Source organism: Erpetoichthys calabaricus, chromosome 11 (assembly GCF_900747795.2).
Source record: "Erpetoichthys calabaricus chromosome 11, fErpCal1.3, whole genome shotgun sequence".
Classification (NCBI taxonomy): Eukaryota; Metazoa; Chordata; class Cladistia; order Polypteriformes; family Polypteridae; genus Erpetoichthys; species Erpetoichthys calabaricus.
Window position 1 is genome coordinate 24,476,646 of NC_041404.2, and position 19,721 is coordinate 24,496,366.

Below are 19,721 nucleotides of genomic sequence, written 5' to 3' on the forward strand. Positions count from 1 at the left end.
GCAAGCAGGTCCTCCAACTTATAGGGACAACTTTGGGGTTGGTGACAGGATTGACACTCCATCCACTGTTCCAGTGTGATGCTGAGGTGTCACCCGCTGGACTCGGATCCCAATCCAGGTGGTTCAGCGTGTGGTGGATGCAGCAACACTCCGTAATCAACACATACTCCCAGCCTCCTCCTCTAATATGTGATAGTCTCACAAAGGAGTTGTAGCCTGACTTTTTTTGAAGCTGCCCAGATATCAGGGTTAGCCTCCTCTCCAAAGCCTTTCCTGACCGCTGTTACCACCCTGCACGATTCCTTTTTCATTTCTCCTGACCTGATTGTTGTATGTGGGTAGTAAAAGCATTTGCACGTCCACCTCATGTTAATCGTGATCGCTATCCATTTCTGACCAACCTCTCAATCTACACCCAGCTTTTTAAAGTGGTCCAGTGCGTGTGGTAAAGTGAGGTCAACAGCTATATGGCGTCTTAAAACACTAGAATTCCTAAAGCCTATGAAAAAACTTGCAATCCTGGCACACCTTAAATCCCTTTGCACCTCTCCATCAGCGTCTTTTGTTTTGTAAATGGTCAGTGAAAGGGCAGGTGCGAACGGTTTAAGATGGGCCGGGAATTATGAGTTTTCTTCGTAGGCTTCAGGAATTTATAGCGTTAAATAAATAATCACCAGACTCGCGTTTCTAGGTGGGGGCATGGTAGTGGGGTGAGACCAGTTCCCATGAATGATGCCTGAGTGGAGGGGCCCAGGTACAGGATCGCCTGTGACCTTAATTGGTGCCAGCTGTGGCCATGTCTCCATTTTAAAAGGGAAGCACGAGTATGAGGGAAAGTGGACTGGAGGTTAAAGGGAGAAAGAGAGAGAAGAAGGCAGGAGGAGGAAGGAGCTGGTGTGAGAGAATGAGCGAGAGAGTGAGCAGAGACAGGCAGCAGTGTGGAGAGCCCCTGAAGAGGAGAGGGTGGCCAGGGTACTGCTGTAGTGGGATAACTCAGACTTGGGGGAGCTGGAGTGATCAGGTAGTCGCAGAAGCCCAGTATAGCAGCGGCTTGGACTGAGAGCCCCAATGTGAGCACCATGGTCTTTAGGGACCCGAGTGTATTGTCTGGAGAGGGAGCCTTACCGTAGCCATGGGACGGCAGGGACCCGGAACTGTGGAAGGTCAGCTGTGTCTGCCAGTAGGGCGACTCCTCTGCTGCAAGGACTGTACGGGATAAGCCAGTTTTTAGAACAATGCACCGGGCTTTGAGAAAAGGACAGTTTCCTGCCAGGTGATTTTACCCTCATTTTTATGGATTTATTTATTCTAGGTTTTAACCTCCATATCACCTTTGTTTTGTCAGATTATTTATTTATTGCACTGCACTTTTTGAACACTTGTTTTCTCTTTTCTTGAATTGATTTAATAAAAGCACTGAGCACTTTGCACCTTTCCCCTTGCCTTGTATGGTGCTGTCATTTACTGAGCTCATCTCTTGGAAATGTTATCGATGGTGGCAGGTTGAAGAGGCTCATGATGGGGTCCGGTAGCGTGGAGCTAATCCGCACCATCACAGTGCCATCTAATCGTGGCGCATATACTGCAGGTGTAAAGAATTCAGTCCTTTTGGGTTGTGAATATGTGTATTAACTACAACCATCTTGTCAGTGTGAGGGGTCTGGTAACTAATAGAAATAATATCCCCATTGGAGCCGTTTTATATCTGGGGAGCTCCATTGCCTTTATTCAAGTGAAGCAACATGCCATACAATTTAAAAAATGAATGGTCTCACATAACGTATAAGGTGTCGTGTATTTTACAATGTGAACAATGCAGCGTGCATACAAAAACAGTAAAGAAAAATGAGAGGTAAGCTCATTTATTCCATTTTCAGGACAAACAGACAATGAGAGATCATCATTTGTTCAGTCAGTCCTTATTTCCTTATTATTGCACTTTCCACATGGAGAGGACTTTGACTACAGAAATTGATACCGCAGACTGCTATCCTGTATTTACAAGATGGGGGCTAATGGAGTAGCCCACCCAGGTGTCGAAAGTAAAGATGAGGGGATGTGGAGGGTAGGGCAGGGAGACACAAAAACTATGCAAGGCAATACGGTTGGTAAAGAGCACAAATTGGGAGTGGAGGACTCTAAGGGACATTTGTGTAGCAGGCCACCACAGATACACACTATACAATTGGAAGGTCAATAACTGTGAGTAATGTGAAGATTGCCATCAAAAAAACTGACATCATTACTAAACAGTGAATTACTTTTATGGTCGGTGGAAAATAAAATGTTCTCTTCTAAGGTAATATAATCCAATCCAGAGTTATAGGGGACCAAAGTCTATCCCTGGAGCAATTTTTAAAACACAGGACTCGGTCCTGGAGAAGATGCCAGTCCATCACAAGGACCACTCATGGATACACGTACTCTGCCAATTTGTAATCGACAATGAATCAGATCTCTGGGTATGTAGGAAGAGAAAAAAAAACATTCCGATAAAATCATCATAACCCAGAATGAAGGATCCATGAAGCATGTTTAATGAGTGCAAACCCCTAAATCACTTCTTAATATGGTGTTTCTGGAGCGATGGAGAGCAGCCCTCTTCACTCTTTGAAACATATGGTTGAAGGAGTAAGGCAGTTTGGCACAGTGCCTACAGCTCTGGACTTCAAACCACAGGTTTGGTGGCTAAACTCAAGTCACTCAAGCCACCCGTGGTCACATGGTAAACATGTCTGTGACCAGCTGCAACATAGACATGTGCTGAGCTTGTAAGTCACCTTGGATACAGGTAGCAGCAAAAATATAATAATACCAGTATCGGCGCATGGCACGTTACACTTGACTTGAGCATTCCTAGTTTTCCTACTCTTTCTCTGTACGTTTACCCATTCGTTTGCTCAGAGGTTGATGCGCTTGCCTGCTTTCTGAGCAGCTCTTCTTTCTCCACCCTAGAGGCCCACTTCTTTCTCTTCTTTCATCTGTATTCTTTTACGCGTTAAAACTGAATAAGTCAGCATTTGTGTAGCAATTACTTAGTATGTTGTCTTTAATATTTCACTTAAGCTAGCACTTAAGTCTTCAATCTGCCTCAAGAAAGATTTTAAGATATTAAGAGTAGGGGAAGTGACAGCGAAGGTGGTAGGGATAAGAACGCGCGCCTGTATACATGTGCTGCACGGCTGCTCTGCTGGCCGCTGCAGAGAGTTGATTCTACAATAAAATCCAAATAAAAATAAAAAGAGGAATAACCTTGGAGGTCAACCATCACCCCCCGAAAGCGGATAGTAGACGTCACGTAGTATATGTGTACCCAAATTTTCAGGTCAATAGGTGAAACGGTTTGCGAGCTACAGGTGATTTTAAAAATCAGAACAGACAAACGGACAGCCACGGTAAGCGTATTATATAAGAAGATTACAATTATAAATTGAGTATTCATTTATCTCATCCCATTGCTGGCAAGAGCGTTTAAGCTTATTTTGTGAATTACTGAAATGAAATCCATTCAGCTGAATTTTCTAGGACTTTTCATCATACACAGATAATACTGAATTACTTTATCACATTTAAGTACTGGAGAATGCACAGGTTAGGCTGGGTGGTCTTTTGGCCTTGGTACCCGTACAGGTTTATTTTCTTCAGCAATCTCATAGGATTAAGAATTCTGAACTTTTTTCTCTTTTCTGAAAATGTCACTATAGTATGCTGTCCTGTATGTTATCACACCAGACACTAATTTTTACCATTTTAACCATTAGAAGTTTACAAACTTCGGATTCTTCCATTTTACCTCCTTAATAGATTTAACTTTTCTTTTACTTCTTGTAAACCACTTTGAGCTGCAAAAAAATGTAGAAAAATGAGCTGTAGCAATAAAGAATGTTGTTATTTCCTGGACATGTTTAGTGCAGATGCAGGTTTATGAAGGCATAATCCTATGTTACGATCTGGGGTCTTTTTAATTTGATTTCCTGGCTTTGTCAGCATTTTTTTATGGTGGGTTTTTAATGCTGTTATTACTTTGAACAGTGGAGCACTTCAGTCTAAAAGTTGTTTTCATTTACAGAGCATTTTTATTTAGGTTTAAATTTTTCACATCTTACCATGACACTAACTGTTTTTCTCTTGCGGGCAATACTCTGGGTGTTAGCTGCGAGTGACGTCATTAAGGTCAGCGCGGTGTTCTTCCTCCAGAATTGTGGATCGAACTTCTAAACCTTTATTGAGTGTGTATTTTTGTAGTGTTTCCTGGTGAATAACTTTTGCTTCAAATTTTCTGACTAGATGTTTTCAATTTCTGATTTTGATTTAATCGTAGATCGGTCTGACATTGGTCGGATGATTATGTCTCATGCTCTGGTCCCATATTCTTTCATGCTGACTTTTTTTCACTTAAAGGTGTACGTTAAGCACTGCTAAATTAATAAACTTGTTATCTTCAGGTTATTCATTTTCAAACACACTTCACCCAGACAAAGATAGCACCACACTGGACACAAGACAGGAGTTAACCTCGGATGTGTGCCAGTTCATCACAGGGCACACTCACCCACAATCACTCACATTGAGACAATTTAAAGTTGTCATTTAACCTAACATACACAGAAAAATGAATGTGGGCTAGAGTAATAATAATAATAATCAGTTTTAGTTTATATAGCAGCACACTAAATAACAGTCATCTCTAGAAGGAATAACAATATCAAAAACAATTATAAGACTAAAGAAATTAAAATACTTAAAAATGTAAACACAGTAAAACATACATATTTGCACTAGCAGCATTGCCTGGGTAAGTATTTTTAAAGCAGAACTGTCTTCTATTTTGCAGCAGACAACACTTAGCTAATTGAAGGTCGTAAACTAATTTTTGAGGTCAAAATCTGGGATGCATCACAGTCCTTAAAACTCACTGTAATGAAAAGGGACCACAGGCCTCAAGCCAAGAGTACCTCCAGGGTCAGAATTGTGGGTTCCAAAGTATTCTACTACTATTATTTATACTAATAATATTGCTTTTATATAAAATATACATGATAACATTAGGAGCCATGGCTGACTGTTATTCATTAACAACACTAAAAGCACACTGAAAAACAGGCAAACGATGCTGAGAAACCAAACAAACTAAAAGACTCTCCACATGCATGGACCAGTAGAGCAGAAGTCATGGTTGCCCATAGTATGCAGCATCTTTTGAAGCACCACCAAAGAGTTAGAACATCTGGGCCTAAGGGAACCAATGGGTGTACATAAGGTGAGCGGCAATAGGAGCAGCTGTGACACATTTGTGGACAACCTTAAAATGGATCCTCACATTAACAGGAAACCAGTCAAGGAGTGACAGAACAAGGGTTATACAAGTTTATTTCCATTTTTTGGTAATATTTAGAACATACTGCAATCTCTGGATGGTTTTAAAGGGGAGGCCAACAAACTGAGAACTACAATGGTCAAGATGGAATGAAATAAAAATGTGAACCAATTTCTTGGCATCACACCTAGATAAAGATGTTTCGACTAAATGATAGAAAAACGTTTTACAAACCATGGCAATATGGCTTTGGGAATACAGTGTAGGATCAACACCCCAGCTTATGCAATCATAGAAGAGAGAGAAATCAAATGACCATTCATAGTAACATGTGACAACAGATTTTTTTTATTTGGGGTTACCCATTCGGATATCTTCTGATTTGTTGCCATTTAACTCTAAGTCACTCTTAGTCTTCCAGTTCTGGATGCCTACAAACACTAAGACAGCAAAGGCTAAAGCTATATATACATATAAGGTATAGAAATGTCAGCATAACAATCGATGGACACCTTGTGTTTTCCTTATGTGAAGGATTTAGGAGTCATAATGGACTCTACGCTATCAACTTCCTGACAGTGTTCAGAAGCCATTAAGAAGGCTAAGAGAATTTCAGGTTATAATAGCGTCTTGGATGTGTGGAGTTCAAGTCCAAGGAGGTTCTGCTCAAGCTTTATAACACACTGGTGAGGCCTCATCTGGTGTACTGTGTGCAGTTTTGGTCTCCAGGCAGCGCTAGAAAAGCCCCAGAGAAGAGAGACTAGGCTGATTCCAGGGCTACAGGGGATGAATTGTGAAAGATTAAAAGAGCTGAGCCTTTTCAGTTTAAGCAAAAGAAGATTAAGAGGAGACATGACTCAAGTCAAGTCAAGTCAGGTTGGGGAGCATGCACTGGTACAGTGCATTGCTGCACCCGCTACATGACAAAACAACTCGGGATACCAGTTTGTAACCCCCCAGGCAGACATGCGGTTCAGTCCTACCCTCTGGAAATTACCCTCTATCTGCCGCAGCCAGGTGTTACATGGGCGACCCCTTGGCCTGGTTCAGGGTCCCCAACAATGAGGATCTTACGAGCTGGATCACCCTCGGGGAAACACACCACATGGCCATAGTGCCGTAACTGACACTCCCTCACAATGCAGGTAATGTGCATCATTCGGGACTCCATGAGCAACCGCTCATCTCTCCGGAATCCTTGGAGACATGACTGTGTTTAAAATCATGAAGGGAATAGTACAATGGATGAGCTCCATGCTCATGACCCATGGCCCTGTTGGAAGCCAAGGGGGCTGCCTTCTACCGGTACGGGGAAGAAACAGTCTTGAAAATATTCTCTCCTCCGGTCCTTCCGGTGGTCCGCCACAGTTTAGATAAGCATCTTCGCCTATAGGACATATTCTGGCAATGCACATTTGCATTTCCAATGAGACAAAAATGTTAACTTTCCTAAGACACTTGTTTCGATGTGCATTCAGAAGGTGGACGTTGTGTAGTGTCATCCATGGTTCTGCTGGAGTGGCGTCAGCATTGTTAGGCATATTTACTGATTTGGGTGTTTTGAGTACCAGAATCTATATCTCCTCTGACTCTTCATTGTCAATGGCAGTTCTTTTTAAGCCCTTCTAACTGGGTGTGACACATCATTAACTTTGAATCTAAATTTTGCAATTCATTTTATCCGAAGTGTAACTTCCAATTTTTTCAACCTTACATTGATTCTGATGATGTCGTCATAAACTGAACAACAGAAAGCGCACACGGCACTGGCATCAACATACCGTTCACCTTTATGACTGGTCCATTAATGTCTTTGAATGTCATTGTCTTGAATAATCTTATTTTATAGAAAGGTTGCAATGCAATGTACTCTCTGGACATGCGACACACATTTATATATGTAATAGTGGATTTTTAATAGAATTTTTGGCTGTAAGCAGGTCATTGTAAGCATTGTTGGACCAAGTTAACGAGAGCACCATTACTCTAATCACCACCGCTATTTTGAGCACCACATTTATGAGACATTGGATTGGTTTAGAAATGTGAACTGTCTAAATGTTCTCACCAAGTTTTGAGCAAAATTCGCTCATGGTGGTCTCCAGTTGTACATATTACATGTCTGGCTCTGCAAGTCTACAAACATGATGGCTAGGATGAGACTCACTGGAATTGGGATGTGTGATGAAAATTGAGGTATCAGGAGAAAAGCTGATACGGACAAGGGGAGAACATGCAGACTCCATACTGATGGTGTCTAGACCTAGATTCACAGCCATGAAATATGAGCCATGTGGTAGCAACGATAAACACTGCACCACCATTCTGATCTATAAAGGTAGTAATCACAAGTGTAAAAAATAAAAGAACAGTAAAGTTGTGGGCCTCTTGTTAATTCCCATTTGAAATATTTCATTAAAACAGCATGATGCCATCTTATGTCTCCATTACCATTCAATAGGCTTCAGTACAATCTCCCAAGCAGCAGGCTTATAGATTGAAACAGATGACCTATAAATGCCTCAAACATATTCTCATTTTTCACAGCATACGTTCATAAACATAACACTCTCCAGCTTGCATAATCAACTTCAGTGTCAGAGGGGCCAGAGCCAATCCTAGCAGCATTGGGCATTAGGCATGACATAACCCAGGTCAGGGTCTCAGTCCACTGCAGAACCTTTTCACCCACACAAAGCCACAACTCACATTACCTCATGCAGGGCCAATTTAGCATCATTAAGCTAACTGGCATGCCTTGAGAGATGCGGAGGGGAGAACTCCCACAGATAATGTCAGGTGATGGGATTTGAACCCAGGACACTCCAACTGCATGGCAGCAGGGCTAAACACTGTGCCACCTTCGTGGCCTAGAGCTGCAGTAATTGTAAATAGTGAAGCTCATGTTAATTCCAATTTGACACATTTTATTAAAGGAGCACGACAACATCTTCTGTCTCCGTTAGCATTCAATAGGCTCCAGCACAATCTGCCAAGCAGCAGGCTTGCAGAATGAAACAGATGATCTATAAATGCATCAAATACATTCTCATTTTCCACAGCATATTTTCATAAACAAACCTGTCAATATGATTAAAGACTCCGATCAGTGATGTGTGACCACTGACATTACTGATAATGAATGGGAGGCAAGTTTGTGTTGGGTGATACCAAGTAAGACCCAAACAGACAGATTTCTTCATTGCATTATAAAAACAATATCTTAATTCTGGCACTATCTAGAACAATGTGATAGATCAACTTACATTAATATCTTCCAAATCCAAGAAATTCAATACAATTCCATTTCGCTTCCAAATGACTGGCGGCCGCAGCGTCCCTTGAATGCCACAAAGCAGGACCGTACTGAGACCCACAGTTACGGTAGACACGCTGGACTTCTGTTCTTCAGGGAGGCTCAGCTGCACAACCTCTGAAAGAAAGAAGTCAGAAGAAATATGTTGGACATGCATGATGAACATCGACTTTTAATTTTGCAATTTCCTTTTCTGTTATTTGCAGATATGAAGGACCTCATGTTGCCAATTGCTTTGAACGGAGCTACTGTAAATATGTTAACAAAAAACTAGTAATCATTCCTTGATCAAGCTATGGAAGGTCCATCCATTTTCTGAAGATGGGTTGTGAGAGTGCAGGAGTCCAGAGTGTGAGGTTGCTGCGATTTAACTTCATTCTTTCGTTTTTCCTAATCTGATTAATTCACATTTTTCCTTTATCAAAGGCATTTGAGCGTTTCTAGACTCCCAGGAGTATTTTTCAGTAGTTCCTTTATTTTTTGGATTTCTGTTAAATACTTTGAAATTTATTTTACAACATTCATATTTGTTTTGATGCCATTTTGTAACTCTGCCATTATGATGCTAGTCCAGTGTTACCCAAATTGTCGGCAGCTGCAGCATTGCTTGTGGGCCACAGCCAGCTCTGGACAACCCCCTAACCTGCTCTGATGATTGCGCTTGATTCACAGTGGCGGCATCGTAAGTGGATTGCGGCCAATCCTGGACGACCTCTCCAACCCCTACTCTGATGATCATGTACGATTCACCAATAATTGACGATTGCACTTGAGTTAGCCAACACTCTGACGCTCTGGTGGTCATGCAGAGCCCAGGCTTTGACGATCATGTTCAATCCACCAAGGAGGACCACTCAGACATTCAGAAGCAGGACCCTCCCCTGCAGGGTTGTGAAAAACTGGGTTGTGACACTACAAAGATTGGGAAATGCTGCATTAGTGGGTTGTTATGCCAGTGGCCACACAGATCACAGCAACAATGCCCATTACAAAGAGGGGTTAAAAAAGTCTTTATCTCTGCCATTTCTTATTGGAGTTTGTGGATAAGTTCCTGAAGACTGTTTAGCGTTTTCTGAACTGGTTTTTGTTAATGACTTTTTGACTTAGTGTTTTTGGTTCCTCCAAGAGTGGAGCTTGATTTCCTGGTGATGATCCTAGTATTTTTTGACCACTTCTTTTTTCCTAGGTGCATAAACACTGTTGCTTTTTCTGCCAAGACAGCACAAAGACAGGAACCAACAATGAATGGGATTCCAGTCTGCTGCAAGATGCGCCGCTCACACTCACTGGGCCAATTTAGATTAGCAAATCAATTTAGTGCTAACTGCAATAAAAGAAGAAAATATTCTGCCACGGAAAAGGTTCGGGCAAATTTTTGATGAGGAAAAATCAAGAGATGAAACGTAGTCTAAAATCATGCAAAGTTTGAAACTCGGGAAGTCTAAATATTCTGTCATCAAGCCTACAACAAAATACCAGACATTAAAGTAGCAAGAAAAGAAAGCTGCAACTAGAAGGTCAATACACAAAATACACTTCCCACAAAAGGTTATTATCCAGAACTATGAGGTAACCTTTATATCCTCTAAACACCATTTCACATTATGCGACTTTTCCAGCGATTTTCAGTCATACCCTTCATTTACATAATTTTAGTGAGTCGGTGGCAGTCAGCAGTGTGTTTCTGTGAAGTCACTTGCACGATGTGACATGGACAGCGACTCACTCCAGCTAGTCCACCACTCATCCCAGCACAATCAAAACTGCTTGATTTAGTCACAGGGGCGGGATCTGTGTGCATGAGAACTGTCAACCAATGAATGCTCATCTGGAAATATAATGCCCATCAGGCAGAGATGTGAAATGGGTGTTTTGGACCTTACCAACAGAAGAGAGTCTTGTCTGTCTGATGTCTCATACATTGTATAATAAAATAGAATGGAAAAAAGAGATTGAGAATGAACTTGCTGTATATTTTAACCCTTCGTTACAGTTCCGGGCTACCATCAGGCAGCACAGTATTGCCTGTCACAAAAAGAAGCAAGCATGACTGTGCTGGAAGAGTGGCACACAGTCAGTAAATGTGACACGGCCAGTGATTTTCAATGACGTAAATTAACATGATCTGGCAATGAGATCATAGGTTTCAGTCAGCAAGTCTCTCATGCCCAACAGCTAGAAGTCGTGTGAGGTGACATCACGGCTAACAACAATACACACATAGTAAATTACAACAAGATGGCACCTGCAGAAAGATATTAAAGATTTTAACATTATTGAATAAAAGTTGTTTACAACAAAATATTAGCAACCTTCAAAGCCTTTACATAAACCAGAACATCCAAGGAAAATTGAAAACAAAGCAGTGAAAAAAAATCTGTAACAAAGTCAAATCATAACAGAATACAGACAAACATGCAAACTCCACAGACTGAATTAAAATTTTTTTTTATTTAAAAAGGCTGAGGAGTTGCTGCCAGTCTTTTTATGCCCCCTGGTACATACAGTGGTGTGAAAAACTATTTGCCCCCTTCCTGATTTCTTATTCTTTTGCATGTTTGTCACACAAAATGTTTCTGGTCATCAAACACATTTAACCATTAGTCAAATATAACACAAGTAAACACAAAATGCAGTTTGTAAATGGTGGTTTTTATTATTTAGGGAGAAAAAAAAATCAAACCTACCATGGCCCTGTGTGAAAAAGTAATTGCCCCCTGAACCTAATAACTGGTTGGGCCACCCTTAGCAGCAATAACTGCAATCAAGCGTTTGCGATAACTTGCAATGAGTCTTTTACAGCGCTCTGGAGGAATTTTGGCCCACTCATCTTTGCAAAATTGTTGTAATTCAGCTTTATTTGAGGGTTTTCTAGCATGAACCGCCTTTTTAAGGTCATGCCATAGCATCTCAATTGGATTCAGGTCAGGACTTTGACTAGGCCACTCCAAAGTCTTCATTTTGTTTTTCTTCAGCCATTCAGAGGTGGATTTGCTGGTGTGTTTTGGGTCATTGTCCTGTTGCAGCACCCAAGATCGCTTCAGCTTGAGTTGACGAACAGATGGCCGGACATTCTCCTTCAGGATTTTTTGGTAGACAGTAGAATTCATGGTTCCATCTATCACAGCAAGCCTTCCAGGTCCTGAAGCAGCAAAACAACCCCAGACCATCACACTACCACCACCATATTTTACTGTTGGTATGATGTTCTTTTTCTGAAATGCTGTGTTCCTTTTACGCCAGATGTAACGGGACATTTGCCTTCCAAAAAGTTCAACTTTTGACTCATCAGTCTACAAAGTATTTTCCCAAAAGTCTTGGCAATCATTGAGATGTTTCTTAGCAAAATTGAGATGAGCCCTAATGTTCTTTTTGCTTAACAGTGGTTTGCGTCTTGGAAATCTGCCATGCAGGCCGTTTTTGCCCAGTCTCTTTCTTATGGTGGAGTCGTGAACACTGACCTTAATTGAGGCAAGTGAGGCCTGCAGTTCTTTAGACGTTGTCCTGGGGTCTTTTGTGACCTCTCGGATGAGTCGTCTCTGCGCTCTTGGGGTAATTTTGGTCGGTCGGCCACTCCTGGGAAGGTTCACCACTGTTCCATGTTTTTGCCATTTGTGGATAATGGCTCTCACTGTGGTTCGCTGGAGTCCCAAAGCTTTAGAAATGGCTTTATAACCTTTACCAGACTGATAGATCTCAATTACTTCTGTTCTCATTTGTTCCTGAATTTCTTTGGATCTTGGCATGATGTCTAGCTTTTGAGGTGCTTTTGGTCTACTTCTCTGTGACAGGCAGCTCCTATTTAAGTGATTTCTTGATTGAAACAGGTGTGGCAGTAATCAGGCCTGGGGGTGGCTACGGAAATTGAACTCAGGTGTGATACACCACAGTTAGGTTATTTTTTAACAAGGGGGCAATTACTTTTTCACACAGGGCCATGTAGGTTTGGATTTTTTTTTCTCCCTAAATAATAAACACCATCATTTAAAAACTGCATTTTGTGTTTACTTGTGTTATATTTGACTAATGGTTAAATGTGTTTGATGATCAGAAACATTTTGTGTGACAAACATGCAAAAGAATAAGAAATCAGGAAGGGGGCAAATAGTTTTTCACACCACTGTAAGCAGACACCTGTCATCCCTTCCTGTCCTAAGTGAGCACTGTGCCAGTGAAAGTGGACGCTTTGGATACACAGCTCTACAGTTAAGCTGTAGCACTTATGATTTACAGTGAGATCAACACTTGTGGCAGCCATAAAACAAAATGGAGGCTCTTAGTTCAACTTTTAGGTCACCCATCAGCTGGCTGAGTGGCATTTTAAGAAGCTGCGTAGATTAGCCAAGCTCCGTTCTTTTTGTGTGAAATGTGATTTAAAGTTTAGAATGTATTATGATTTGCACTTTGAGGAAATCCCAAAGATACAAAAGGTACAATCCAAGGATTACTGTTACAAGGTAAGCCATGCCTTTACTAGCTTTTGGAAATGACATCAGGACATTCAAGACTTGTTTCGACTTTAAATTTATCATTAAAAGAAAAAAAAAAAGAAAAGGTTTCACAAATTGCCAGTCAGGGACTCAGGGTTGAACTATTTTTCACCTGAAATGAAGCTTTTACTAACTCTGGTGAAAGTTTTGATTTAGTAGCATCATTGTGATTGTTGCAATGCATCAGCTACTCCATTTCAGTCATTCAAGGGAGAAATCGTGAGTGGCGACTGATTCAGATTGAATGTCAAAGTTAGGGCATAGATGGAGACGATCCTTAACATTATGTAAAGTAAAGGCAGAGGTATCAGGCCACCTGAGAAGATGAGACAGGGTGTCCTTGCCATCCTTCTCATCGCCAAACCCTATCCTGTATAAACAACGATGAGACCCTTCTTCTCCTCACACAGCCTTCCTGCTCGCCTAAGCTTAACTCAGATTGTGCAATGCACTGTGGGTCGTCTCCAGCAGCTGCTGCTCCTTCAGTCTGTCTTCTCTTCAGGGTGACCTGTGACTCATTTTTTTTATAAGGGACAGCACATTAAATGAAAGCTAATCAACAATAATTAACAGTAGCAAGTACACAATCGCAATAATTAACTAATTAAGCTGTAATTAAATGCAAAAAAAAAAACTCAAGTGCCTGATACTTAATAAGCCTGTAATTATAGCCTCACAAAACTGCCTCTTTCATTTACTGTCCAGATGAATGGACCTTCACAGGCCAATGTAGTGGAAATGAAAACCTCAGAGCTATTAGAATAAAGACACCTCTGCATGTGGAAGAAAAGAAATGATCCTGGGCTCACATTAGTCACTTCAGTTTACCCTGCATGCTAAACTTCAGTACAGCAAAGGGAAGACATTGTAACCTTACTATAGTTGGTAGCCCTAACCACTCTTTAGGGCATTCATAACCCCTTGTAATAACCCTAACGGATGGACTGCCCCGGGATGGAGGATGCTCCATTAAGCAGCCAGGTGCTCACAATTGGAAGTACATCCAGATTGATGGGTATCCTCCCATTTCCAGTTGGGAAGAGAAAATTGAGGATGGGAAGGAGAAGAGTTGTTTCCCTAGTACAGTAGGCAGTGTGCTCTTCTGGTATGGCTCCCATATACAGCGGGGAAATAAGTATTGAATGTGTCAACGTTTTTCTCAGTAAATATATTTCTAATGGGGCTTTTGACATAAAACTGACACCAGATGTCGGTAACGACCCAAGTAATCCACACTTACAAAGAAAGCAAAGCAAATAAGTCCATAAATTAAGTTACAGTATGTGTAATAAAGTGGAATGACATAGGGAAAAATTATTGAAGATGTGAAGAAAAGGAGGTACAGAAAGGCATGGAAAGCCAAGAAACCAGCTGAAATCTGTCTGTAACTTTCAAAAGCAATCCTGAAAGCCCCCTAGCAAATGAACATCAGCTGGTTTAGTCCTAATTGAAGGCCTATAAAAAAGGTTTCTCATTACCAAGGTGTCACACAAGGAGCATCTCATGATGGGTAAAAGCAGAGAGCTCTCTCAAGACCTGTGAAAAACATACTGATGGCATTGGTTACAGACATATTTCTATACTTCCAGTGACTGCTCCAGTGAGCACCTCTGGGGCCATAATCCGGAAGTGGAAAGAACATCATTTCACCATGAACCGGCCACCGACCATGTGGTCCTCGCAAGATTTCTGACAGAGGAGTCAAAAGAATATTCAGAAGAGCTGTCCAAGAGCCAAGGACCACTCACGGAGAGCTTCAGAAAGACCTGGAATTAGCAGGTACAGTTGTTTCAAAGAAAACAATAAGTAATGCACTCAACCGCCATGGCCTCTATGCATGCTCCCCGCAAAAGACTTCACTGCTGAAGAAAAAGCCAATGAAATACTGGGAGGATAGAGTCAGGTCAGATGAGACCAAAATTGAACTCTTTGGATGCCATTACACACACCATGTTTGGAGGACAAATGGCACAGCACATCACCCCAAAAACACACCAAAATACTGGCAGACTTCATGAAATTGAAGGAAGGATGAATAGAGAAATGTATTGGGATATTCTTGATAAGAATCTGCTACCATCTACCAGGATGCTGAAGATGAAACAAGAGAGTGTGTGTGTGTTTTTTATTTACGAGGGGGAGTCAAGCTAAAGTTAGAAAATGGGATTGATTAAAAAATGGAATGAACCTTAACAAAAACTGATGCTGTCATTTCTCAATGTCGTCTCCACTCTTCTCAGTGCACTTGTGCACCTGCCCTGGAAGTGTTGGGATTCCAGCAGAATAAAAGGTTTGCCTTGTCCTCGCAACCACTTGTGCCACCCGAGTTTTTGTCGACCACTACAATGCCGATGGGCATTACAGTCACCAGTGCAAGTTTCTGTTGACTTGCTGGAGACAAACACGAAGCCTGCTATTTGATCCAATGGTGGGGCCTGCTGCCTCAAGGAGTCTTTTTTCTGCAAGACAATGCCTGCCTGCCCACACACTGCTAAGAACACCAAGGCTTGTCTGGAGAAACTGGAGTTTGAGGTTTTGCCACATCCTCCTTATTCACCAGATTTGGCACCGTGTGATTTCTACCTTTTATGGACCACTAAAAAAACATCTGGGTGGTCGTCTGATTCAAGACAGATGACGACATGAAGAAAGTGGTGCACGAGTGGTTGCATAAGAGACAAGACAAAACCTTTTATTCTGCTGGAATCCCAGGCAGGTGGCGCAAGTTGCATTGAGAAGGGTGGAGACGACGCTGAGAAATTACATTATCAGTTTGTTAAAGTTTGTTGCATTTTCTAATAAATCCCATTTTCTATCTTTAGCTTCACTCCCCCTTGTAGTTATTGCTAGTTTGTGGCCACATTTCGTACTTTGTATGTGGTTATTGTGACGTCTTGCTGTTTTAGGCACAGTAGTGAATAGTTAGCAGTGCTGCCTCACAGCTCAAGTCACATTTTTGTCCAGTATCATCGGTCCAGCATAGTTGATAGACACTTCTCTAGTCCTCAGAGACACTTAAAAGACCCCTGTGCCACTATAACTCAAAACGTGTTCAGTTCCTCCTTCCCCTTTAGTCCAAGGATGCTCTTAGTTGCTTTTCTCTGCGCAGCTTCTACTGTCAACTTGACCACAAATGCAGGAACTCATTCTGAAGTGGAGAAAACTCTCTTACTAGGTAGCACACACATAAATTCACACTAGCAGATGGCTGACTAACACTAAAAAGAAAATTAAATTTCTGGATTCAGCTGAGAGACCTTTTGTGTCCCATGAAATGGGGAATAGCTTTGGGTGATCAGGTATTATGCAGAGCCCACTTGAAAGGGTTGTCTGTCCATCCAATCATCCATCCATCCATTATCCAACCCGCTATTATCCTAACACCAGGGTCACGGGGGGGTCTTGCTGGAGCCAATCCCAGCCAACACAGGGCACAAGGCAGGAAACAAACCCCAGGCAGGACACCAGCCCATCGCAGGGTACATATACACACACACACACACACGCACACACACACACACACACACACGCACAATTTAGGATCGCCAATGCACCTAACCTGCATGTCTTTGAACTGTGGGAGGAAACCGGAGCACCTGGAGGAAACCCACACAGACATGGGGAGAACATGCAAACTCCACGCAGGGAGGGCCCGAGAAGCGAACCCAGGTCTCCTTACTGCGAGGCAGCAGCGCTACCACTGCGCCACCATGACGCCCTTGCACTCAATCAAAATTTAATAAATATACATTTTTAGATTATTTTTTGCATTTAATTGCCCTACCTACGTATCCAAAAGCCAGTGTAACATCCAAGTAAATTCTCTATCAACTGTGACATAAACCACACATATCATGAAGATGTCTAAATTCTTAAATGTTACATGAGGCTGCACCATGGTTGTCAGAGCTCCAAGTTTAATCCCCAAACTGGACAGCGGTTTTCACCACCTTCTCTGATGGGTAAAGATGGGTAGGTTAGAGTGACAGGTAACCTTATGAGTGAGTGTAGGTGCATACACGAGTATATCCGGCGATGAAGTGGCTTCAGTTCTGCTGGGAAAATGCATACATTCTGAAAAATGAATAGATGGAAAAGGGTTCAAGATTTGCAAGATGCCAACAGTAAGAATTGTAAAGGTGAGCCATGAAGGAAAGTGGAATTTTGACAGTCCAAGGTCTCCTCCAGGTTCTGTTATTATTGGTCTGCAGCATCAAATCGTGTTGGACTTTTCATCATACTAAATAATTTAATCACATGTAAGTGCTATAGAATGTCTTGAGGCTGGTGGTCCTTTGGCCTTGGAACCCCCTAGAGGTTTATTTTTTTTTCCAGCATTTTCACCCGCTGCAGTTTTGTTATCCTTAGCATATGTTATCAAATCAGGCACTGATATTTGCAATTATACCCATCAGAGGCTTAAAGATGATCTAATTTTAATTGTAACTTAATTTTCATTCATCTCCATTAGATATTCTTCATTTTTCTCTCTTCTGTAATTTTCATTTTTCCTTTTCTTGTTTTTAAAGCACTTTGAGCTACACTCCTGCTGACAATATTTTATAAAAACAAAATGTTATTATCTGTGGGATTTACTTGACTAGTCTGTAAATGGGTGCCAATGACTCCTGACTAATGACAGCTTGTAGGCCATGTCCTGGGATAAGTGAGCCGAGTGACCACACTGAGCCTTACAGCCATTGTGAGGGGAGTGACAATGGATATGAGACCAAACATTTATACTACGGAGGGTCCCAAAGTGCAGAAAATGGAGGTGTCCAGGACCATGAATTCTCTGCTGCTTCTATAACCTTTCCTTGATGTGTGTAATTGGGTGATTGTCCGAATGAGCCCACTGAGACTCAGACAAAGGGACCACAAGGGATGGTCCTGGAAGAGACCATAGAGCTCTCACGTCATCTTTCTCCTTTACATTCTGAAGTTGCCAAAACTGGAGAAGCAGCTGTGATCCCCCTTGGTTCCGTCTGCCACCAGTCCCTTTAATGAATCTCAACAACAGTCCACACTTGGTATGTAACGATCAACAAGAAGACCACTTTTTCAAATAATATCATGCCAAAGGTAACTCTGGAGGTGTCCTCACACACCTATCAAACCCTTAAGCTGCACTTCATCATTAAATAGAGACCAACCCGCCATTTTATACAACAAGCATTTTCAGCTGCGTCTTTCCTTTATATCAATATTTGTTCACATTATCTAGACTACACCATTTATTTTTTTTTTCCCTTCACTTAGACTTGTCTTGTTATTTGATGAGACCCACAAGGGTTGTGTCATTAGCAAGCCTGACCATTCTTACTGAATACATGCGTGAAATGCAGCCATTCATACAACAACAAATGAAGGAGTGCTCATAAGACACGATTTTTGGGGGGCTTAGACACGGAGTCATTCAGTTTCACCACCCGGTTCCTGCTCAGAAATGAAATCCAGTAAAACACAGAGACTGGTTCATACCTGTGCCTATAAGCTTGTCAAAAAGCATCAAATTAATAATTGTATTAAAGGCGTGCCTGAAGTGAATATATTAAGACAAATAGAAAATTAGATTAATAAACTGATGGAAGAGAGTCTATATTTCCCCTCCATAAGCTGAACTCAGTAATCTCATCAGGAATTCAATGAGATGCTCACTAAAGACACTGCTGATACATCATCGCCGACTTTAACACAGTGGAAACAAAAAGCTGCGCAGTTCAAGTAGTCATGGAGCTAATGGTGCTTAAACATATAAGTCATCAGGAGCAGACATGATTTGATACTGAAAAAAGTGGGAATATATGAAAACAGCTAATACTGTATAATTCATTTATGGACATAGGGTGCTGTTCTTTTTGATTGGAGAATCCGCCGTCTAGTTCCAGGTACTCAATAGAAGATAAAACAAAGCCTGGTAATTACAGTCTGGTAAGCCTCATGTCTACTACACAGGAGTTGGTGGGAATGTTATTAAGAGAAAGCAAATCACGATGCGTTTATTTGTAACTAATGCCGAGTAGTTCAGTTCTCTGGGGATTTCAAAGAGATCTCAGCAGAGCTGCTCACAGAATTCACAGCGTCCCCTGGCTAACCTAAAAGACGAAGGTTAGAATTTCAAAACCAAATGCGTACTGCTGGAGGAAGGACGCAGGCAAATGAGGTAAAGGGGAATGCTTATGACAGCATCCTTCTGAATCTAATATGATATGCCTGGAGCGGTCCGTGCTACTCGTCTGAATTCTCTGCAATGCAGCAATCACAGCAGCTGACCCCCCGGCCTACAAGCTGGCCACTGCGCTACTCTTACACTGCACTTCTCTTTCTCTTTTCATAAAAGTCTGAGGGACTCACTCTGGCCTTCTTTGTACCACAGCATGGGAGTGCAAGCCAAACACCAGAGCGCTATATGACTTCAGGCAGCAGCAAATGCAGAGTGAAATGTGCCTCACTAACATGTGATGGAAACAAACTTAATAAGGAATTGGACATATGGAGTTAAACAACCACAGAAGGTTATTGGGTCCTCTTGTATTAGGCCTCTAATGTAGCCATGCACCACATACCGTTTGCCCGACTGCATCCCAAAGATGTGTGT

General features: G+C 41.7%; 1 protein-coding gene across 2 annotated transcripts in view; it reads right to left on the bottom strand.

The window, feature by feature from the left end:
• The window catches only part of fstl4 (follistatin-like 4), an 808,779-nt gene that overhangs the window by 87,867 nt on the left and 701,191 nt on the right, over positions 1-19,721 (bottom strand). For both annotated transcript variants that reach the window (XM_051933466.1, XM_028812623.2), the window contains exon 7: positions 8,584-8,750. In XM_051933466.1, the coding sequence (XP_051789426.1) occupies positions 8,584-8,750 (167 nt within the window). The remainder of the gene's footprint in view (positions 1-8,583; positions 8,751-19,721) is intronic.